Raw genomic sequence first — 25,103 nt, 5'->3', positions numbered from 1 at the left:
AAGGGAGGGGGAACTCCCAAACAAAATCCCCTTATAAAGGAAATGGCCAACCAGACGGCGGGCCAACACCCATGGCCTGCACTAAGTATAACAAGACACACCCAACTACCATGAGGGCATTAACTATACATGTAAAAACTTGGTAATCTCCTACAATAACTGAGCCACCAATTTATCTCTTTTGCCTGAGATACTCTCAAAATCAAGCAAAGAACTCTTACAATAATCCATCCCTAAGCAGTGAGGAGATAATCTATCCAAAGCAAAGCCTATTCGATACTAACCAGACCACCTTTGTCACCGCAGCTCTAATGTATTGCCAATAAGCCTATTCCATACTGACCAGACCACCTTTGTCATTGCAGCTCTAATGTACCACCAATAAGCCACAAGCGTGGAAGGTAAACCTAAGGTATCACATAGGACCCCTCGTTTCCAGTTGGCTCCCAACCATCCAAGGCGCTCTCCTTTTGGCAAACTCCACCTTAAACCACAAAGACCTAGTGGCTAGGCAATGCCGCATCACATGCAAAACATGCTCCACCGCTTTCCCACAAAGGCCCGAGCACATTGGGTTTACCATGAACCTCTTTCTGAGCTTCGCCTGCAAAGGTAGCCAGTTATGTAGAAGCTTCTATAGTAGGAAACAACATTGTCCAACCCTACAATCTTTCCATATGCTTCTAAAAAACTCCCTTCCACTACCCAGAGGACCTCCTTAACCCCTATACTTTATTCAAATCATGAACCTCAACACATTCCTTCACCAAATGACTTTGGCAGAGATCTTATTCGTGCAATTCGTACCACTGTTTCAGCCCCCATCTTTAAAATTCAACATAGCTGGATGGCCAAGATTGTACAATGTAACTCGCTAAGCTAACCATTCTTGTTAATTGCTAAATCAATCTTGCCAAAATGACTTTTTAATAAATTTTTGTCACTCTTATGTGTTTTGTATACTTATAAACACTCTGTAAAACATGATAGCTCATTGAAATCTTTTTTTTTGGAGGCATGCTAAATAAAGTTTCAAATCTGAGTACTCTCTATGTGAAACTCTCTGTTACCATACATTTGTGAGCACTTTGTAATCACATGTATATTTTTTTAAAATAGTCCTATGACTCTACCTTAAGCTCAAGAGCAAAAGCCGCATCTTCATCAAGTTGTGATTTTTTTGCCAAAACCTCAAAAAGACACTTTTATGTCCTATTATGCTACCAAACTAATGTTAAACATCGCTCTGCTCTGTAGGCCGCGGGCATGTCCCCTTATGACGTCCAATTTTTATAAATGGCCTTTTTTTGGGTTTGACTAGCTCTATAAATATAAAATATCCTTTTTACAAAAAAAAAGAGTCTGTCTTCTATGAAAGATCCATACTCGTGTGATGCTCACCAACCATAAGAGTGGTAGCTAACCATATTAAAGTTGTTCTTTAGGCATTGCTATTACTAATGTTTTTGTGTCTTGCAAATTCCTAATAAACTCTTGTTTGAGTCATGACATAAGATTTATAATGACATTGATGAGTACCAGAGAGCATAAGTGTTTAAAATATATATGCCATTCTTGTGGCTCACTCATAAGCTACTCCTTACTTTTTATTTTAGCATTATCTACATTCAAAAAAATAACCTTGCATTATTGGATGTATATTTTAAAAAGTTACAACAATGGTAACACGTATTTTTATGTAATGTGTCATTAATATATATCATGCTCTATACTTTTTACAAGTATTGTTCTTCTCTCTCATCACATGTACATAATATGTAGATAGAATACTATGCATGGAGGCTTCAAATGTCCCCACAAGCTACTCATTCCTTGCATTGTAAGTGGGCCCCAAATTTTTTTTTGTTGAAGGCCCTTCCCCCAACACATGATGAAGGCAATACTCTATAAAGCAATATAAAAAAACATGAAAATGTTCTTGAGGAAAAAAAAAACATGAAAATGGTCCTCAAAGTGGACCTAGACATTAGAATCTTCTAGAACACACTTTGAGGATGCTATTAAATACTCATAAAGAATTGAGTCAACCAACAGAATCTTCTGGAACACACTTTTGAGGATGCTAACGTGACAAATTTAGTCACTTTTGACCTATTGTTATTGCTGTTGCTCTTCAATCACTCTTGAGGTGACCCACATGTACACTAACTCTCCAAAATTCTTTTATGGTTTGTAGATGCCTAGAAGCTTCTTTTCGATTACTTTTTAACTAGCCAAATTAGAGGAAGCACATTATGTGATCACTTGTGCTATTGTATTATTAATCGTCTTACATTATTATGATCATTTTTGTTTTGCAACTCACTCACACGGCTTGCTCAAACGTACCCCCAACCACATTTTGCGAGTGTCTCTTGTGCTTCCAACCTCCACGAGGTCCTTCCTTGTGTGAGTAGACTTTTCTTAATCCTTTTCTTTATTAAATCCTGGGAACCCATCTTATATATAGCCTACCTACTCTCAGAACATACATATCCCTCAAACTTCAGCTATCATGGGAACGTCGACCGCAACTCCCCACGCACTCATCGTCCCTGCGGCTGGCCAAGGCCACATCAATGGCTGCATGCTCCTCGCGCGCTCCCTCTCCTCCCTCGGCTTCTCCATCTCCTTTGTCTACTTCTCTTCCGAGTACACCCATCTCCTCCACAAACATCGCCTCTCCTCCCCCCTTCACCCCTCCATCCAAATCCATGTCGTTCCAGATGGTTTCCAGCCCGGCCAGCCTCACTTCCTCTTCGACTTCACCCCCTCCATGCGCCGAGGCCTCGAGCAACTCCTTGAGAAGCTTAGCCTGGAGAATCCCGTCACCTGCATCGTCTCAGATTCCTTCGTCCCAGACGCTCAGGATGTAGCCGATAAATTCGGAATCCCCAGGATTGATTACTGGACCTCGACTGCAAAGGCGTATTTGATGATTCGTAACCTTCCTCAGCTCTATTCAAAGGGATATCTCCCTCTTAACGGTAGGATGGCCTTGATCTTTAAAAATAAAAGATGTGAGTTGTAAAGGTCCGTTCTGTTCACCCTTCTTCGTTTGACGGTTTGGCAGGTTCAGCTGCCCGCTGGAAAAATGACAACGCAATCATGATTGACTGTATCCAGAGTCTTCCCGCTTTTCCGCTCGACCATTATCCTCAAGACCTGCTTGTTGCTGATCCATCCAGTATCCTCGCTCGATTCTTGATGAACGTTAGTTCTCGTATGAAAGCCGCAGAACGGGTTCTCATCCATACAATATCTGAGCTAGAACGCAATGCCTTCGAAGCTTTCAGGGTGGCTCAAATTCCAGCGTACGGGATCGGCCCATTGCTTCACTATGCTTCTTCAGGCCGTCGAACAAATGGCACGGCCAACGAGCACGAGTGCTTAAAATGGTTGGATACGCAGGCCGATTCGTCCGTCATCTATGTGGCTTTTGGAAGCTACGCGACTCTGTCTTGGGAGGAGATGAAAGAGCTGGCCTATGGGCTCGAGGCAAGTGCACAGCCGTTCTTATGGGTAATCAGGACAGATGCGTATGAGGGTGCAGCTGGTGAGGTAGCGGAAGTCTTGCCGGAAGGCTTTTTGGAAAGGACGGAGGCAAGAGGTAAGATCATAAAGTGGGCACCGCAAGTGGAGGTGTTGGGGCATGCGGCGGTGGGGGGATTCTTGACGCACTGTGGATGGAACTCAACGATGGAGAGCTTATGGGCGGGGGTGCCGATGCTTGGCTGTCCGCGGGTGGCGGAGCAGAGGTCGAATGCAAGCTACATAGAGCGAGTATGGCAGGTAGGATTTGAGCTGGAGACGGAGGAGGGAGAACTAGCAAGGAGCCATGTAGAAAGAGGGGTGAGGAGACTGATGCAAGAGACGCAAGGGGAGAAGGCAAGACTCAAAGCCAAAGAGACGATGGAAGTGGTGAGAAGATCTTCTCAGGAAGGCGGCCTCTCTTTTGCTAACTTGCTTAAGTTTTACAAGGACATCAGCTTACTCTGCCCTTATGTCCAATGAGTTGTTTCTTAATGTTTTCTTTAATTATAATGTTTCTATTAGCAATATCCCTCCTTAGAGGGAGTGCTGTAGTTCTAAGGAGTGATATAGTGGAGGATTGAAACTTATTAGCATTGCCTCCTTAGAGAGAGTGTTAGAGTGAAATTGAAACTTATTAGTATTGCCTCCTTAGAGAGAGTCTTGTACTTTAATTGCCATTTCTTGAGATCATCCTGCAAAAACTTTTTTTTAATCCCTTTTAAAAATTATTTGCTTGTTCTTTTGAATCCAAAGCATTGGCTTTAGCAATATATAAGGAGGCAGTGCCCACGTGCACTTACGCACTCTTGTTAATTGATTATTAGCTTCACTAAAAGGCTTTGTCAAGATAAGGGAGGAGTATGATGCAAGGGAGCTCCAAAGACCTGATTCCATGGCTTGATCAACGTTTAAACTTGAACAATCAATGACCGGCTGCTTCTTGCAGCTCCATGACCAGCTTTTATATCAAATATTTTAGCTATACGAGAGATGTTGGGAGATAAGCTTTCATCTACGAGAGACTTTTGGATGGGCTCTACCGGGTGAACTCCGCGGCATTAATCTCATACAAGATTTGCTGGGTACTGACTCATTTTTATTGACTCATAGTAAAGAATACGGTATCAAGAATTTGTGGGAGAAGGTGTAGCAACAACAACACTTTGCAAGTTCAAGTTCGGATATCCCCTGAAATTTTGCTTAACAATTAAGTAGGTTCACATATCCACTAAAATTTCTCTTAACAATTGAGTTTCTTTGTATTGATTGACTACATACAATAACCTCAGCCATTCTGATAACTCCATCTAGATTTTTTGGCATCACATCTAGTCAAAATCCTTCATTTGTGCCCTTTTAGAGTAGGATTTAAAATCTTTAGCTTGCTCAAAGTCGAGCCACAAGTAGGATCGTATATGGAAGCTCAAGTCAATCAATTGTCTTAATTAATTCCTTTCTACCGCCCTGTAGCTGGAGCATCAACCTTGCACATAGAAGTGCCATGTAAAACAGGGCTTGAATCTCTATAGATTGTCGTAGATCTCCTAAGAGGTACATGTAAAGTGCTATCAGATATAGCATGCAAAGGCTTGCATGGCAGCAGATTGCCATTCATTTGGGCATTCAATATGCAAGTCCCTAGCAAAGAAAATCACAGCTTGATCATGTACTACATATCCTTCAATCCACCACCCAAGGATTCTCTAATGCAGTGCTTCTTGGATGGAGATACCGCATTCTGAAACTCTCTCTTTAAGCTTCTTGCTAACATTGTGCAAGGACACTTATAATCCACGGGGGGTAGGGATCTCTAGTAGCTCTACCTCCCTATCGCTCAGGATACCTGCCTCTTTGAAAAGGGTTATGATAGAGTTCCACATAAAAGAGAATTTCTCTGCCTCCAAGAAATCTGTTTCAAGCCTCTTATAAATGGTGCCCAGTCCGTACCTCAGGTTGAATCTTTGCTATAATCGTTGAGCTTAGAAGTCCAAGTACCACATGTATTCACTTGCAAGAGTGACTCCTCTTGCATGAGATTGAAAGATAATGGAGTGATTCAAGCCGCCAATTACTACAGCGTTGTCATAGAAACCTCTATGCAGTCCCAAAAAGATGCAAAACTTTTGGTAGGTTCTCTTCATGTGCAGGGAGTATTTGTAGTATTGCCAAATGTGTTCAGGGTACATTCATCCCTGAATAGTTAAACACTTGATCTTTCCAACCATCAACATTAAACAGGAAAAAGCATACAAAGTCGGATCATAGTTGGAAAGACTAGTAATCAAAATACACTTTTGGTCAAAGAACAATCTTGAACATTGGAACTGTAGCAAAGGTACATCCTTCTCCATTTAAAAACATCGAGAATGGTGCATCTCACCGCATAGAACTTGCCAAAAGGGATAAGCAGCATGAATACTGTCAGGCAGCAGGTAGTAAGACAACAATCTGACTATTACACATCAAGATATCATTACCAATAAGATCCCAAAAGGAGATATAACTACCCCCATGGTTCTTGGTAACTGCCACACATATATCAATGCTGACATTCATAATTACTAGGACATATGCCTGACCTATGGTGCCTAAATGCCCCTCAACACTACCAAACTCAAGTCAAAGACCAATCAAAATTGCCCAACAAAATCATGCAGACGATCATCAAGAAGGTCATGAATGTGAACCAAATTGACTAAGACCAAAATTTGTATCTTCTTTTTGGCCTTCTGGACCACATACAAGGTCACACTAAAATTTCCCCTTTCAAAATGGTTTATGGTGTTGAGGCAGTGGTCCCCATGGAGTTCTTGGTTTTGAGCTTCTAGATTGTAGTGTTGAAATGCATGCCTAAGTTTAGAAGAGTCCCTTTCCATTAGTATTGATTAACTCATTAGCCAAAGACTTATACATCATCTCGTATGTCTTGGACATAGTATAATGATGTCAAAAGAAATAGGTCAATGGCCATGCAAAGCTCTGGATCTTCAAAGAGGAGGATGAAATATTACGCTTCAAATCCCAACTTGGTCTTCACTTTGAAAGTTAAAGCTTCAGTGGGTCAAACCATACTATATCGTTAAAGAGGGTTTATGATGGCATGTTTTTATTCAGAAAATATACTATAGGGTGAGAAATTCAAGAAAATCACAGGTTGATCGTGTATCATGTATCCTTCAATTGTTCCACCACCCAAGGATTTTCTAATGTATTGCTTCTTGGATGGAGATACCGCATTCTAAAACTCTCTCTTTAAGCTTCTTGCTAACATTGTGCAAGGACCCTCAATTGTTAAGACATCGGTTGGCGAGCAAGGCATTTTCCTCCTTAGAAAGGCAATCATAACTTGCTACATTCAGGATGACAGTTTCATGGATTTCGATGTGGAATTGGCTCCTCCATGATGGGTCATGCCATCGTCCACTTATGTCAGAAACCTTACCATTGACCTTGCTTTCGTTCTTGAAGGGCAAACACCCAGTGAAGACCCAAAGAGGATCTTGGTTGCGATTTGGTTTTATTCCCCCCTACGAGAAGAGTTCAAGGAGAGGGCTTGGTCATTCAGATTTTGGAGGACGCATCTTCATCCAGACCATCAAGATCCTATGGTCAATGTTGAAGATAATGAGGCAGATTCTCGAGAAGAGAAGGGTTCCCCCTAGCAGTTGTAGCGGTCTTAAGAAGAAGAGAATGGCAGAGTGATCTTGTCCAATGGACGGCGGTTGCCAGTGTCCTTCCTTTAACGTTGCGATTCGATTTGCATCTATAGCCTATTTATAGATAGGATTGAATGCTCCAAATGCATCTAAGCCACTGCTTCTTTGGAGTTGGTATAACAAAACCAGGGACATTGGGAGTTGTATCCTAATTCAAAACGACAGATTTCCCTCACACTAGCAAATCGTTCGTGTTTATTGAAAGTAATTCTATGTAATACTTTTCTAGGAGATGAAGACATTCTCTTGATCTTGCCAAATCTCTATGCCAAGGGGATAGTCTAGAAGTCCAAAGATAATCATATCAAACTCCTTCCAAGTTTTATCTTATCATTGTCATTAGGGAAAAAGGGAGCTCATTTTGGGGCCCTGTAAGAAATTCACTACTTTTTGATTTATTTCTCTCCTAAAAGACTTCAAAAATAGTAAAATACGGAAACGTGGCTCAGAACTATCAGTAAGGACTATAGAACTGTCAGTTCAGAAAGGAATAACACCTATTTGATTAATTTTGGACTAGTGCACTGTCCAAATTCGTTTTGTGAGATAATTTTGGATAAAGCATTTCAAAAAAAGAGGCTCTTATAAAACAAAACTTTGAGTCAAAAAGTAAGATTTTAAAAAAGCAAATTAGAAAAATTGACGTGACATGTTATTAAAACTAGAGTACATTAAAAAAAGAGGACTTCATGTTGTTAAAAGAGACAAAAAGTAAGATTTTAAAAAATCAAATTAGAAAAAAAACTAGAGTACATTTAAAAAACTACAATACATTTAAAAAAAAGCATGACACATTTGTACAAGAAGTAGATCATATAACTCAAAGCCATATGGTGTTAAAAAACACCTTCCATTAGCGCAGCCTAGAAGATGTCATCTTTGTCTCTCTTGTCGATTACAACTTTACATTAGAGAACTAAAAAGTCTTTGTGGAACTGTAGTTTCATTTCTTGTCTATTACAGTTACTTTAGAAAACACATAAGTCTATGGAATTAAATTTCACAGTTACTTTAAATTTCTATGGAATTAAATTTCCATCACTTGACTATTAAGTCATTAGAGAGAGCATATGTCCTCGAAAGTGCCTACTATGGCATTGGCTTCATGAAAACAAGTAGACTTTAAACTTGCAGGCCATGCATAACTAGGCCTGGCATCACAAATCTCCTCACAGACTCTCCTCACAACTTGCTTCGAATCTTCCGCTGACTTGTAAGCATTCAACAACTCTTCTTTTCTCTCTTGGCTTTCCTCATCTTCACCATTTTTTTCAATACAGCTTCTAGCCACCGCCATATCCTGTACAAAAATTTAACTCATTCGCATAAGAAGTACGTGATTAAAAGAAGCAAAAAAGAAAGCTAAGGATATTCACCTCTTCTACTGAGTTCAAATCAAGCAGCCATGTGCGTAACATATCCTCCTCGAATGATTTTCCCTTCATTGGTCCATACAAAAGAGATCTAAGATAGAATTTGAGTTCAATAAATGAAGTCGGGTAGTAAGTAGTCATTGTCTTAGAGGGAAAGTGCGAGAAGGAGAGTGAGGGAGCAATAGCGAGCGATGCACAGTGAGCTGCCCCTCCTTCAAGAGTGATAGAAAGTGAGGGAAGACGTAAAGTGAAAGATGAATACAAGTTAATCAGAAGGACTAGGATGTAAGAAATAAGAGAGTGTTTGTGGAAGGACTACGATGGAAGTTTACAAGTGCACTAAGGCACGATGTGTTCGCTATGATAAGGATAAGGGTTGGAATAAAGTGAGAGAAGCATTGGAAATGCTCTACTTTAAGTGAGTGGAGACTGTCCAACTGAATAAAATTTTGCAGAGCATTGGGAATGCTGTACTTTAAGTGAGTGGAGCATTGGGAATTGATACTTTGCCATGAAATATATTACAAATATTACATCATCACATATTCATATCAAAATTCTCATCACAGAAGGTTATATTTCCTAGTAATCACATCATCACACATTCATATCATAAAATTGTGTGCATGAAATAAATATATAAATATCATGACTAAATGTCACTTAAGTAATAAGTCAGAAATTGGTGTATAATCAACAAAAACTACATCATGATCTCGGGGGGGTCACTCATCGTATGTAACCCTATCACGTGAGTTTAACAGAAGGATATTTTTTATTTTTAAAATTTACAGAAATAAATATACATAAGGGACTATTTAAAATAGTTTTGGAAAAAATTTACAGATTTGTATAGAAAAGGGGTACATTTTATTAATGAAAAAATTTACAGATAAGGGATTTAAAATATAGGCCTTGAACGCACGTGATATAGAGGGTTTATACATAGTGACCCCCCTGAGATCATGATTCATACATTGCAACAAATAAATGTCAACCGTAATATTCATGGAGTAAACAACATCATGAGAATATGCTCCTCATGCATATATACAAACACAACATCATACATGCATCACAACTCTTATGATGCTTCTAGTGGAGACTGTGGCAACTCTTTTAATGCTTCCAATGGAGGCTGTGGTGCTCTAGATGTACACTCAGTCTCTACTTCTTCTGTAGTATGTAGTGCTTTCAGAGTAAACTCAATATCCTCTTCCTTAAATGCAAGCGGTGGCTGTGGCAACTCTTCTGATGCTTCAAGTGGAGGCTGTGGTGCTGTAGGTGTACACTGGGTCTCTACTTCTTTTGTAGTGTGCAGTGCTTTCATAGTAGACTCAGTCTCCTCTTCCTTAAATGCAAGCTCTGATATTTCTTCAGTTGCACATTGTATTCTAATGGCAGCAATTAGGTCTCGAATGATTTCAACCCTAAACAATTGTATATCCTCCTCTGAATATTTGAGCTCCAAAGAGTCTTCCGATGAGATCTGTGGCTTAAGTGAGAAAATTTCTTTGAAAATCAACATGCAGTTATAGGCAACTCTCCACCCACAACTACGCCCATCTTCCTGCTCTACTACTAAACGCTTTTGGAAGTCTACTGAGTCTTTGTAGTGTCCTGTTTCTCTGATAGTAGATACCAACTTCTCAATTGACCTACTCATCATGACATATTTAAAAAACTTAGTGTGTCTATTACATAAGGTACATAATATAGAAGTAACAATAGATTAATAGAATACTTATGTTTGCACTGAGCCATGAAAGCCTACAATCGAGTTAACAAACCAACAATAGTTGTCTTCAAGGTCCCAAACCACCAGACTCCAATGTTCCCTACATGAATAATTAAGAACCATTATTATTTAACACAATGTTGCCAGTATAAGATGAAAATAAAGGTTGCCATGATACTTACATCTCATGATATGCCATAAATAAGACTCACACGCCATGTAAATGTAAAGGCTGTAATCATTTACAAACATCGGCTATTGTCTTTCTGCTATCGCTAAGTATAGGAGAAAGGAGGGAATCCAACATATACACATGGTTTTGTACAGCTCCACCAAATCGTGAGATAACTATACTGCACCAACAAATAAATGAATATTAGCTTATTAGATTTAATCAAAATATTGAATTATCAAGCAGAGAAAAAGTTTGTATCAAACCTGAGAATGGCCATCATAACGTTGTTATTGACCTCATTTGAAGCTCTAGAGAGGATTGAAATCTCCTCTCCCCCAAATTCAAGATACTGAGGTCTATGTTGAATCATAACCCTAACATTAGAAGAGCTTCCCAATTTTTCCAATGAAGCCATGTTTATAGAGTTGAGGTCTTCTATCCCCTTTGACTCTTTGACGGCATTCATTTCGCACTCCTCTAAGCCATTATCTATTTGCCTTGTGGGAGGGTCCATAATGTCGCCCTTAATGATTGCTCGAATGGTACATGTTATAAATGCATAGAGATGCAAATCCGTATATGTTGACAGTGTGGTGTCATTTTGTATCTCAAAAATTTGACCAAGTACCAAAAAGCAATTGTAGCCCACCCTCCATCCACAATTATAGATGTGGCTATTCTCTTGATGTGATACCTGACATGTTATATACTCTATTTGTTGTGCCAAGTCACATTGCCGCATTACTGTGTCGATAGCACCTACTAACTTTCGAGCTGATCTGCACATCAAAACATATAACAACAGTGAATATGTGCATTGCATATCAATCTACATGTCAAGAAGTGACAACAAGTGTAGTCTATACTTACTCTAACATAGTGCCATGGACGGATGTCATTGAGTTGGCAAAGAAGCACTTCTTCGCAAGGATGTCCACGACTACCAAACTCCAATGTGAGCTGCATTACCAATAAAGAATAATTACTATGTTTGAGACAATTCTAGTAATGCAATAGAAAAAACAAGTAGGGTTTGATGCTTACTTCTCATAATATGCTGTAAAAATAACTCATGCGTCATTCATAGGAACGTGCTTCAACCACTTGCAAACATCCTCTATGGTTTTTTTGTTGCTAAGCACTTCCAAAATACGAGGATCGAGCATATATGAAATGCTTTGTATATTTTGCAGAAAATTTGCTATAACATTACTATATTTAAAAAAAAAGTATTAGCTTCTTGGGTTTAATCAAAATAAGCAAAGTATAAAGCCAAGGAAAAGGCTGCATCAAACCTGAGGATGGTTGTAATGACTTTGACATTAACCTCTTTCTTAGGATTCAAGAGGATTGAAATCTCTTCTTCACCAAATTCAAAAAAATGAGGCTGTTGTTGAATTAACAACATAGCAGTGAATGAACTTCCACAATCTGCTCCAATAGATTCATATTTTCATGACTCATCTTATTGAGAGAGTAGTCTACATCGTATTCTTCTTCACTTGCTATGTCTTCTACATCCTCCTTCTGCTATAAAAATATAAAAAAGTTATGCGATGCACACATCCCAAATAAAGGTTTAAACAAGCAGATAAGGTTTCATACATGCTTTCATTAGAGTGAGTCTCTCCTCCGCTTGGAGCAAAAATTTAAAAAGTAAGGTTTCATACATGCTTTCATTAGAGTAAGTCTCTCCTCCTCTTGGAGGAAAATTTTAAAAAGTTATGAGATTTACACATCCCAAATAAAAATAAGGGTTTAAATAATCATAGAAGTATAAAGATAGCATGCTTTCATTAGACTCAATCTCTTCTCCTCTTGGAGGAAAATATAAAAAAGTTATGAGATTTACACATCCCAATTAAAGGCTTGAACAAGCATATAAGTATAAAGATAAGGTTTTATACATGCTGCAATGTAGTCATATTTTTAGGTTGTTTCCCAATGGTAGTAGTTAGACGCTGAATACTCTCAGCCCGAAATGCTAGCAGATCGGCTTCTGTATATGATTCCATTTTGACTAGTAACTCCAAATCAAAAATCTCTCTAAGAAACAACATGCAGTTGTAGGCAACACTCCACTCACAGCTGTGCCCATCTTTTTGCACCACTAGCAGACGTCTTTTGAATTCTACTTGATGTTATTGCTCCGTGGTTGTTCTGACAGCAGATACTAGCCAATATGCAACACTATCCATCATGACATATTAAATATATTAATAAGTCATGATCATAAGATACAAACTAAGAAAGTATAAAAAATATTAAGAGAATAATTACCTTGGGGAGTTGGCATGATAGCCTTTCATTGAATTCACAAACCACAAACGGTTGAGTTCAAGGTCCCAGACAATCAGACTCCAATGTGAGCTACATGACCAGAATAAAAATGATTATTGTTTTATACAAACTTGCCAAATAAATAGTAAAAATAAGGTTAGAGTTGATACTTACGCCTCATGATAAGGCATTAAGATGACTCGCACCCCATCTAAATTCAAAGGGCTTAACCAGGTACAAACATCTTCTATAGTCTTTTGAGGAGAGCTAAGAATAGAAGAAAGGAGAGCATCGAGCATGTAGACACGATGCTGCACCGCACTAGGAAGCTGAGAAATAACTACACTGCACCAAGAAATAAACAAACGTTAGCTCATAGAATTGATTTGCATTCTGCACTAGGAAACTGATATATAACTACACTGTGAATAAATAAACAAATGTTAGCTCATTGAAGTAGCAACAAATAAACAAACGTTACCTGAGAATGGCCAAGATAACATTGTCATTAACCTCTTTTAAAGGATTGGAGAGGATTGAAACCTCCTCTCTACCAAAGCTCAAATACTAAGGTTCTCGTTTCAAAACGATCCTAACTTCAAATGAGCTCTCCATTTTATCCAATGCAGCTAAATTTGCAGAATGGGTCTCTGTCATAGCTTGTATTCTATGTTTGGGGTCATTCTTCTTTTCCATGGTGTCTTTAAAGCTCTTGTGCTGATGGGATTCTTCAATCAAATTTAGAGGTGGTTGCATTGTTGAAGTAGAAGGGAGTGCCTCCGTATTGACTTCATCCATTTCTTCTCCCTCTATTGCCTGTAAACAAATGAGAGATTAGATTCATTATCTTTAAATTTAAATCTTATTTAAAAAATTGTATTTAGTTGAGAAATAGAGAGTTCATACCGCTAAGTATTGTTGTAGTGGCCTTTTTTCATAACCCTGCGAGCCATAATTATCAAAGAAGGCATCATCATGTTTGTCTTCATCCACCAACCTCTCTCTGAACGGGTCATGTAAGTCCATCTTTTCATCATCATCAATTGGGACATTATGATCTTCAAGGTAATCATCTATGTCATCAATGTCCTTGTGGTCTATCTCTTTTTCATAGCCTGTGGTTAGATCTGCTTGAAGCTCAAAATAAGCCATCAAATGCTTATTTTCAATAATATTTATGGAGTTGCCTTTTCTGAGGAGATCCTCAAATAAATATCCCATCCTGCACAAGGTGACCTCCAACCTGCTGGTAGCAAATTCTCCATCATGGTAAGCAAGAGACTCCCACTTTTTACAGGACTTCCATAGTTGTTTTTTTGATAATGTATGGACCTAGGAATATCTTGCTCTTCTAGCATCAATCTCAAATTATTTGAATTCCCTCTTATGTTCTTTTGTAAGGAGTGATCAGGGTTGGGACTCCGCATACACAAAAAGAATGATTCAAGAGATTGAATCGCTATGCTACATTCTCTCTCGCCTCTCTTTGCTGCATAAACACTACTATAGATCTTCAAATCTGATGAATATGCTCGCTCTAGAGTAACTTGCATGGCTTCTTTGTCTTTTTTATCAACAAAAATGACAATGTTGCAAATTGCCACTTTGCTAATGGTGGTATATACTATTCTATCAATGAAGTTATGGATATCATGGCTAGAAACTTCATTGATAAAGAATAGTTGTGGCTTATCCCATGCTGACTCATTCTTGAAGAAGTCATCTTCTGAGACTCCCCTGAAGTTCACAAGCTTTCCAGACTCTGCCGTAACCTCTACATTGAATTGAAAGCTTTGGTGCATATCTGTCGGCATCCTTATCTCGCTAATTAATCTTTCCACATATGCAACCACCTGTTGTGGGATTTCTTTTCTCATATAAGAGGTTACTATTTCTGACCCATCTTCATCCTTTTTAATCCACTTGTTTGCCCATAACTTTACCTTGGGTGTTGACAAAGAAGCTATATGCTTCACCACATTATAGTCAATGTTACAATGAGTAAGTGGAATTTGTTTCTCTGATAGCAAATACTTAATGGCACTATGCACTACATCACGCCTCACCTGTACATTGATGCATTCTTCCATGCAGCGGTCTTTGTCTTTTTTTCCAAAAAACCATTCTTTCTTTAAAATTTTTTGTGCTGCCATGGATGCATACTTGTCAGGTAAGTACTTTATAGGCCTCCACATCCTTGCCGTCAACTCCTCCTTATCCATTACCTTTGACTTTCCGAAGATAAACAAAGGAGCTTCATAGGTCAAGTGTCCACGCTCACAAGCAATGCACATTTCAAGCATCTCATTGAACACTTCAACAGGACGAAATATGATAGAAGTGTAGTCAGCATATCTGTCCCTCACCACCTTGAGGCTTGTCATACTTTCTTCTCGCTGTTGAGTTCCCCTAGGCACAACTGCACTCAAAGAAGTATAGAAGTTCGTGAGTGTGTCGGCGTCAACTCCCTTTTTGACATAAGTAGAAAGAGTCTCTTTTCCTTTTGATGAAGAAACCAAGCTCTTCTGCCCATGTGATATCGAGTCCACCTACCAAAGCCATTGGGGCTATATTCCTTTCCTTTGAAATTCAAAGTGACATCAGAAACCCATTCTCTGATCTTAGAGTCATTTAGGATAGCCACCAAATTAGTTGATTGCTCCATAATCCTACAAGAAAAAATAATGAAAATTTTAGATACATACAAGTAAAGTACAATATACAACCCTTGATACAATAAATGTGGGAAATAGCCCAAAAGGCTTTACAAGGCTTCATATGGCAATAAATGTGGGAAATAGCCTAGAAGGCTTTACAAGGCTTAAATATTTGTACAAATGTAAAAAAATTAGCCAATAAAGCTTTACAGTAATATAAAATGCCGTCTAGTGATAAAGCTTTAATCTTTGTGAAGGCATGTAATCTATCCATCCATTGATTTGCCCTCTAGTGATCATAAAGCTTCAATCTTCGTGATGACATGTAATCTGTCCATCCATTGATATCTGTGCACTGATACCCAACTGATGCAATCTACCCACTAAAAACTATTCCACTGATATCCACTTATGCAGCCCACATGATATCCACTTATGCATCCCACTGATACTCGTTAAATAGTGAATGGTCGAGATGGTCGGGTTTATTACAAGGTGCTTCATATGACAATAAATGTAAAAAATAGCATAGAAGTCTTTACAAGGGTCTTTATGACAATGAAGGAGCTAAAATATTTATACAAATGCAATAAAAATAACCAATAATCATCAAGCTCCAATATGTCCCATGACATGTAATCTGTCCATTGATATCTGCTCATGCAATCTGCGCACTGATAAACTTCTTGGTAAATGGTAAAAGGTCTTATTTAATAGCATGTTATGAGTGTTAAACTGCATGTGAGCGAAGGGACTGACAACGATTAGGAACTAGTTAGAAAAATTTGAGCATGGCTTCGATTGGCAACTTGGAGAATTGTCTCTCCTCTAAGGCAATCTAATCTATGCTAAACTATGCTAAACCAACCGTCGAAGCGAAGAAAAGCAATAAATAATTTCTTTTTCTGTGTTCATTTTAATGTGCTGGGGTTTAAGAGGCTTAAATATGCAAAAGAAGGGGTTTTGATGTAGAGGCTAAACCTGCATGTGAGATAAATGAAGAACAAGTATCTAAAGAAAAGTTAACATTTTTCAATTTAAAAGATGAATATATATAAAAATATTATCTCACCTTCAAAACAAACCATAAATTCACTCTTTTATAAATTTTTAAAAGTATAATATAAAACATGTAAATATATAAAACTCTCTTTACTTTCTCTCTCTCTCTCTCGACTCCTAAATCTCTCTGTAGCCATAGTCAAGACACCTCATTCTCTCTCTTAATCCCTCTCTCTCTCTCTCTCTGACAACTCTTATGTGTTTCCCTCTCTATCCTCATCCCACTCATTCTCTCTCTTAGTTTATCTCAACTCTCTCTTTCTCTCCCTCCCATGGCGGCTAAGATTTTTCGTTCTCTCTCTTTATCTCTCTCTCTCTCTCCCTAGGATTTGTAATTATTTCTCTCTCTCTCTCCTCTCTCTCTCTCTCTCCCCTCTTCTCTCTCTCTCCCTCTCTCTCTCTTACCCTCTCTACCTCCCTACCTCTATCCTCTTGGCCACTAGGATTTGTCATTCTTTCCCTCTCTATGTCTCTCTCTCTCTCTCTGAATTCTCTCTCTTAATCTCTCTCAGCCTTCCTCCCTCCCTCCCTCCCTCCCTCCCTTGGCAGCCACGGCCGCGAGAACTCTCTCTCTCTCTCTCTACCTCCCTCTCTTGGCGGCCACGGCCACTAGAAGTTTCATTCTCTCTCCCTCTCTCTTTATCTCTCTCTCCCTAAGTCTCCCTCCTCTCTCTCTCTCTCTCTCTCTCTCCCTCTCTACCTCTCTCTCTTTCTCTCTCCCTAAGTCTCCCTCCTCTCTTCTCTCTCTCTCTCTCCCTCTCCCTCCCTACTCTCCCCCTCCCTCTAGCACAGAAGTTTCATTCCTCCCTCTCTCTCTTCCTCTCTCTCTTCTCTCTCTCTCTCTCTCTCTCTCTCTCTCTCTTTCTCTCTCTCTCTCTCTCTCCCTCTCTCTCTTTCTCTCTCCCTAAGTCTCCCTCTTCTCTTCTCTCTCTCTCTCTCCCTCTCCCTCCCTCTCTTTCTTTCCCTCCCTTCTCTTCTACTAGAGAAGTTTCATTCCCTCTCTCTCCCTCTCTCCCTTTCTCTCTCTCTCTCTCTCTCTCTCTCTCCCTCTCTCTCTTTCTCTCTCCCTAAGTCTCCTTCTTCTCTTCTCTCTGTCTCTCTCCCTCTCCCTCCCTCTCTTTCTTTCCCTCCCTACTCTTCTCTCTCATTGTTGTGAGGAGACTCTCTTCTCTCTCTCCCTCTCTCAGCTCTCTCTTTCTTTCCCTCCCTACTCTTCTCTCATTTAAGGAGCCCCTCTTCTCTCTCTTAATCTCTTGTCTCTCTCCCTCTCTCTTTCTCTCCCTCCCTACTCCTCTCTCATTTCTCATTCTCTCTCTCCCTCTCTCTCTTTCTCTCCCTCCCTACTCTTCTCTCTCATTTCTCATTCTCTCTCTCCCTTTGGCGGCCACGTCTCAACTCTCTCTTTCTTTCCCTCCCTACTCTTCTCTCTCATTTAGGGAGCCCCTCTTCTCTCTCTTAATTTCTCTCTTTTCCTCTCTCCTCTCGCCACGTTTCATTCTGATAAACATCTCTCTCTCTCCCTCTCTCTCCCTCTCTCTCTTTCTCTCTCTCTCCCTCTCTCTCTTTCCCTCTCTCTCTCTTTCTCTCTCTCTCCCTCTCTCTCTTTCTCTCTCTCTCCCTCTCTCTCCCTACTCTCTCCCTCCCTCAAGCAGCCACGGCCGCCAGGAGACCCTCTTCTCTCTCTTAATCTCTCTCCTCCTCTCTCCTCTCTCTTTCTTTCCCTCCCTACTCTTCTCTCTCATTTAAGGAGCCCCTCTTCTCTCTGTGAATCTCTCTCTCTCTCTGCCTCTCTCCTATCTCTCTTTCTCTCCCTCCCTACTCCTCTCATTTCTCATTCTCTCTCTCCCTTTGGCGGCCTCGGCCGCCAAGAGTCTCTCTCTCCCTCTCTCCTCTCTCTCTTTCTCTCCCTCCCTACTCCTCTCATTTCTCATTCTCTCTCTCGCTCTGGCGGCCACGGTCGCCAAGAGCCCCTCTTCTCTCTCTTAATCTCTCTCTTTCCCTCTCTCCTCTCTCCTCTCTCTTTCTCTCCCTCCCTATTCTCTCATTTCTCAAATTTACAAAGTCAAATATAAATAAGAAACTAATTAAAATAGAACTCAAAAACTCAAATAAGAAACTAATTTAAAAAGAATTGTAATGCCTTCTAAAAGACACCCCTCCTCAAAAACTTTAACAATAAACTAATTGAAAAAGAATTGTAAGTAAAGAAAAAGAATTACAAGATGAATTTTAAGAAATAGAACTCAAAAACTTTAACAAGAAACTAATTGAAAAAAAATTGTAATGAAAGAAAAAAAATTACAAGACGAATGAAAAAGAATGCAAGTACTTGGAAAAAGTGAAAAAAGTAAGCCTCCGCTTATCCTTTCTCTTCAGCTCTTGGTTGCTTCAATGAAATGAGGAGAGAGTGAGAATGAATGAATGGAAAGAAGAGTACATATAAGAAAAACTAGCCCACTCCTCCTACGCATAAATTTGAATTTTCAAAAAAGAGAGGGGAATTTGAATTCATTATAAATTTGAATTCAAATTTGTGTTCAACATTCTTCTGATACTTTCTTCTCGTACGTTTCTTTTGAATTCAAATTTGTGTTCAACATTCTTCTTTCTTCTCGTAAGTCCCTTTCATTCTTCTCGTAAGTCAAATCTTATTTGTCGCTCTTGCTCGTGATAGTAAGTCAAATCTTATTTGTCGCTCTTGCTTGTGATAGTAATCTTATCTGAGCAAGAATCTTATTTGTTGCTCTTGCTCATGATAGTAAGTCAAATCTTATTTGAGCAAAAATCTTATTTGTCGCTCTTGCTCGTGATAGTTCTACTCTTAGTTGTAAGAATTCAAATTTGTGTTCAACATTCTTCTTGATACTTTCTTCTAGTAAGTCCCTTTTATTCTTTTCCTAAGTCAAATCTCATTCGTCACTCTTGTAAGAATTCGACCTCTCTCCCTCTACTCCCTTATTTCTCTCTCCCTCACTCTCTCTCTCTCCCATACCTTCCCCCCTCACTCTCTCTCTCTCTTTCTCTCTCCCTCCCCTCACTTTCTCTCTCACTCCCCTCCCTCCTCTCCCCTCTCTCTCCTTCGGCTCCCTCCTCTCCTCTCCCTCTCTATCTCTCTCCTCTCTCTCCTTCCGCTCCCCTCCCCCCCTCCCTCCCCCCCTTGACCCCGCCCTCCCTTCCCCTCCCCTCCCTCTGCTGCCAGAACCCCTCCCCCCCTCTGCCCCCCCCTCGACCCCTCCCCCCCCCCTCCCCTCCCGCTCCCTACTCTTCTCCCTCCCCCCCCCTCTTCCCCACCCCCCCTCTTCCCCAGCCCTTCCCCCCCCTTCCATGCGCAGCCCTTCCCCCCCCTTCCCTCGGGCTGGCAACCGCGACCGCCAGCCCCTCCCACCCCCTTCCCCCTGCCTCCCCTTCACCCCTGCCCCCCTCCCTTCCCCCCCCCTTCCCCCTTCCCCTAGGCTGGCGGTCACGGCCGCTAGCCCCCCAGCCCCCCCCTCTCAGCCCTCTTCCTAACCCCCCCTTCCCCCCCCTCCACACGCTGGCGACTGCAGCCGCCAGCCCTCCCCCCTTCCCCTGGGCTGGTGGCCGCAGCCGCTAGCCCCTCCCACCCCCTCCCCCCTCCCCCCCCTTCACCCCCGCCCCCCCTTCCCCCCCTCCCCCCTTCCCCCGGGCTGGCAACCGCGGCCGCCAGCCCCCCAGCCCCCCCTCTCAGCCCTCCCCCCCCTTCCCCCCCTCTTCCCCACCCCCCTCCACGCGCAGGCGACCACGGCTGCTAGCCCCCCCTCTTCCCCACCCCCCCTTCCCCCCCTTCCCTCGGGCTGGCGGCCGCGGCCGCCAGCGGCCGCCAGCCCCTCCCACCCCCTTCACCCCCAGCCCCCCCCCTCACAGCCCTCTCCCACCCCCCTCTTCCCCACCCCCCCTTCCCCCCCCGGGTTGGCGGCCGTGGCCACCAGCCCCTCCCACCCCCTTCCCCATCCCCCCCCTTCACCCCCGCCCCCCCCTCCACGGGCTGGCGGTCGCCAGCCCTTTCCCCCCCCGTTGCACACCCTTCCCCCTCCTGCCCCTTCACCACCACCCCCCCCTCACACCCCCTTCCACCCCCCTCGCACCCCCATCCCCCTCCCGCCCCTTCACCCCTGCCCCCCCCTTCACGAGCTGGCGACCGCGGCCACCAGCCCTTCCCCCCCCCTTTCGCACCCCCTCGCACCCCCCCTCTCGCACCCCCCCTTTCCCGGCCCCCCTCCCTCCCACCCCCTTCCCCCCCCTCTCGCACCCTCTTGCAACCCCCCTTCCTCCCACCCCCTTCCGCCTCCCCCCCCTTCACCCCCGCCCCGCCCTTCCCTGCCTCCTCCTCCCCCCTCCTCCCCCCTTCCCTGCCTCCTCTCCCCCCTCCTCCCCCCCTTCCCTGCCTCCTCCTCCCCCCCTCCTCCCCCCCCTCTCAACCCCTCCCCCCCCCCTCTTCCCCACCCCCCCTTCCCCCTGGCTGGCAGCCGCGGCCGCGGCCGCCAGCCCCTCCCACCCCCTTCCCCCTCCCCCCCCTTCACCCCCGCCCCCCCCTCCTCACCCCCTCTTCCCCCCTCCCCCCTTCCCCCGGGCTAGCGGCCGCGGCCGCCAGCCCCCTAGCCCCCCCCCTCTCAGCCCTTCCCCCCCCTCTTCCCCACCCCCCCTTCCCCCCCTTGCCCCGGGCTGGCGGCCGCGGTCACCAGCCCCTCCCCCCCCTTCCCCCCCCCCGCCGCCAGCCCCCCCCTCCCCCCTTCCCCCCCGCGAGTCCCCCCCCCCCCTTCCCCCCTTCCGCCAGCCCCCCCCTTCCCCCCTCACCCCCCTTCCCCCCCTCCACCAGGGGAGACTGTCCCAGTCCCCCCCTTCCCTCCTCCTTTCCCCCCTCTACTCTGCCCCCGCCTCTCCCTCCCTTCCTCCTCCCTTCCCTCCAGCCCTTTCATCCTCTTCTTCTCCTCCCCTCAACCTTTCTCTCTCTAGTTCCTCTCTCTTTAAATTTTTTAAAAAAAATCTAGATAAAGAATTAATAAAAAAAATTTGCAAGTACCTGGAAAAAGTTTGTAAGTTTGCTCTTTCTTGCTTTCTTGATCGTCCTTGCTTTCTTGCTTCAATGAATGAAATGAGGGGAGAATGAATGAAGAAGGAAGACTATATATAAGAAAAGTTAGGTTTTCCTCCTTCTCTCCTATTGGCTTTCCATTGCTCCCCTCTCTCCTATTGGCTTTTCATTTATCCCCTCTCCCATTGGCTCCCATTACTCCCTCTCTCCCATTGGACGCCCATACCTCATCCCAATCTTCCATTAGCCCTCTCCCCATCCATCCATTTCTTCTTCCTCCCCATTGCCACCACTCCCATCCCACGTTTCCACCACGTCCCATACTCCTTCCATTTCCCAAAATCCCATATTTCCCCATCTCACCCTCCTCTTTTTCATCCCCTATTGACTCCCTCACTCATTTCACTCCCTTATTATCCTACTCCCCTATTACCTTCCCCTCTCCCATTCCATTCTTCCCTCCCCACTCTCACTTCCACTTCCCATTACTCACTTGCCATTTGAAAACTATTAATATATTATTATACTATTTTTTCTACTTATTATCATACACCCCTATTACTTCCCTCTCCCATTCCACTCCTCCCTCCTCACTCCCACTTCCACTTCATTTGCAAACTATTAATATATTATTATATGATTTTTTATACTATTAGCAAACTTACATGTGGGCAAAATCACAGGTGTCAAAGTGATCCTATTGTTGTCATACAACAACTGTGCTTTTATTCAAGGGCGTATTTATCCTCATCAACAAGCTTATATACTCAAGGTATGAAGTGCATAATTTGTGCACTAGGTGTTTACTTTGTTGTATCAAAATTGTTTGCCACACACACACACATATACACATACCGAGAATTTTCTAATCTTATCGCATCTACATTTCTCCGATGGGCACAAAACTTTGTACACGCCTCAACCTAGGTCGTATTGACTTGCATACAAAGTGGTGCACCCATCCCATAAGTACTTGTTCGGATAACACACCTCCAAACGTATTTTATGACGATTGTGCATAACACTAGGAACAAAGTGGTGTATCATGTGAGATCAACTATGCAAAGCATATCCAATGGACACAAGACTTTGCACGTTTCTCAACCTAGGCAGTATTGACTTGTGTGCAAAGTGGCATCCCCATCCGATAAGTACTTGTTTGGAAAATACACCTACGATTGTGTTTTTTAACCGTTGTACATGACACCAAGGCCAAAAATGGTATTTGATACTGTTGATTTATGCTTAATCGACAATGCAACGCATATGCGATCATCACACTACTTTGCACACATCTCAACCTAGGTATTATTGACTTACATGCAAAGTGGCATGCCCATCCCATAAGTACTTAGTCGAATAACACATCTAGGACCTCGTTTTTTGATGATTGTGCATGACACTAAGGTAAAAACGGTGTTTTATGCCTAATCGACAATGCAAAGCATATCTAATGGGCACAATACTTTGCACACACCTTCAACTATGTGGAATTGACTTACATGCAAAGTGGCATACCCATCCCATAAGTGCTTGATCGGATAACATACCTAGCAGCGTGTTTTTTTTTACAGATGTGCATGACACTAGAGCAAAAATAGTATTTAATGCTCGATCGACCATGCAAAGGATATCTGATGGGCACAACACTTTTCCTACACTGCAAACTAGGTGGTATTGAAATGTTCTCAAAGACGCACACCCATCCGATAAGTACTTGGTCAGATAACACACCTAAGGGCGTGTTTTTTTGCGGATGTGCATATCACTAGGGAAAAAACAGTGTATAATGTGTGATCGACCATGCAAATCATATCCTATGGTGACAATACTTTGTGCACACCTCAACGTAGTTGAAACAGACTTGCGTGCAAAGTGGAGCCCCCATCCGATAAGTACTTGTTTAATTAACACACTTAGGACCGTGTTTTTTCAAGGTTGTGCATGACACTAAGGCAAAAACGGTGTTTTATGCTTGATTGACAATGCAAAGCATATCCGATGGGCACAATACTTTGCACACACCTTCAACTAGGTGGAATTGACTTACATGAAAAGTGGCCCTCCCATCCCATAAGTGCTTGATCGGATAACATAGCTAGCAGCGTGTTTTTTTACGGATGTGCATGACACTAGAGCAAAAATAGTATTTATTGCTCGATCGATCATGCAAAGGATATCAGATGGGCACAACACTTTTTGTATGCCTCAACCTAGGTGGTATTGGAATGTTCTCAAAGAGGCACACCCATCCGATAAGTACTTGGTCAGATAACACACCTAAGGGCATGTTTTTTTGCGGATGTGCATATCACTCGGGAAAAAATGGTGTATAATGCGTGATCGACCATGCAAAGCATATCCGATGGTGACAATACTTTGCATGCACCTCAAAGTAATTGAAACGGACTTGCGTGCAAAGTGGAGCCCCCATCCGATAAGTACTTGTTTGAATAACACACCCAGGACCGTGTTTTTTCATGGTTATGCATGACACTAAGGCAAAAACGATGTTTAATGCTTGATCGACAATGCAAAGCATATCCGATGGGCACAGTACCTTACACACACCTTCAACTAGGAGGAATCGACTTACATGCAAAGTATCACGCCCATCCCATAAGTGCTTCATCGGATAACATACCTAGCAACATGTTTTTTTACAAATGTGCATGAAACTAGAGCAAAAATAGTATTTAATGCTCGATCGACCATGCAAAGGATATCCGATGGGCACAACACTTTTCGTATGCCTCAATCTAGGTGGTATTGAAATGTTCTCAATGAGGCACACCCATCCGATAAGTACTTGGTCAGATAACACTCCTAATGGAGTGTTTTTTTGCGGATGTCCATATCACTAGGGAAAAAATGGTGTATAATGCGTGATCGACCATGCAAAGCATATCCGATGGTGACATTACTTTGCACGCACCTCAACTTAGTTGAAACGGACTTGCGTCCAAAGTGGAGCCCCCATTCGATAAGTACTTATTTGAATAACACACCTACGGCCGTGTTTTTATACTCGGGGGGGTCACTCATCATATGTAACCCTATCACGTGAGTTCAACACAAGGATTTTTTTTATTTCTAAAATTTACAGAAATAAATATACATAAGGGACTATTTAAAATAGTTTTGGAAAAAATTTACAGATTTGTATAGAAAAGGGGTACATTTTATTAATGAAATTTTTTACAGATAAGGGACTTTAAATATAGGCCTTGAACGCACGTGATATAGAGGGTTTATACATAGTGACCCCCCCGGGTTTTTATATGGTTGTGCATGACACAAAGGCAAAAACGGTGTTTTATGCTTGATTGACAATGCGAAGCATATCATATGGGCACAATACTTTGCACACACCTTTAACTAGGTGGAATTGACTTACATGCAAAGTGGCATTCCCATCGCATAAGTACTTGATCGGATAACATACCTAGCAGCGTGTTTTTTTACGGATGTGCATGACACTAAGGCAAAAATGGTATTTAATGCTCGGTCGACCATGC

The 25,103-nt window shown here is 42.3% G+C and overlaps 1 protein-coding gene and 1 pseudogene across 1 annotated transcript; both read left to right on the top strand.

The window, feature by feature from the left end:
- Positions 1-2,515: 2,515 nt before the first annotated feature.
- On the top strand, positions 2,516-4,221 carry LOC147894555 ((R)-mandelonitrile beta-glucosyltransferase-like). The gene is made up of 2 exons (XM_087385332.1): positions 2,516-2,987; positions 3,074-4,221. The coding sequence occupies exons 1-2, from the start codon at positions 2,516-2,518 to the stop codon at positions 4,012-4,014; spliced, it is 1,413 nt and encodes a 470-aa protein (XP_087241458.1). The 3' UTR covers positions 4,015-4,221.
- A 728-nt stretch (positions 4,222-4,949) lies between these two features.
- Positions 4,950-7,196, top strand: LOC147894554 (protein ENHANCED DISEASE RESISTANCE 2-like; annotated as a pseudogene).
- Positions 7,197-25,103: the final 17,907 nt, after the last annotated feature.

This window comes from Dipteris shenzhenensis, chromosome 14, assembly GCF_047967505.1.
Source record: "Dipteris shenzhenensis isolate YYH24624 ecotype China chromosome 14, Dip_SZ_1.0, whole genome shotgun sequence".
NCBI classification, from domain to species: Eukaryota; Viridiplantae; Streptophyta; class Polypodiopsida; order Gleicheniales; family Dipteridaceae; genus Dipteris; species Dipteris shenzhenensis.
This window is presented reverse-complemented; position numbering and strand designations above follow the sequence as displayed.

What these genes read in the sequence shown, in the direction of transcription:
- LOC147894555 (XM_087385332.1), top strand. Translation starts at nt 2,516, where the DNA reads ATGGGAACGTCGACCGCAACTCCCCACGCACTCATCGTCCCTGCGGCT. An exon ending in GGGATATCTCCCTCTTAACG is followed by an intron (nt 2,988 to 3,073) that starts GTAGGATGGCCT and finishes ACGGTTTGGCAG; the next exon opens with GTTCAGCTGCCCGCTGGAAA.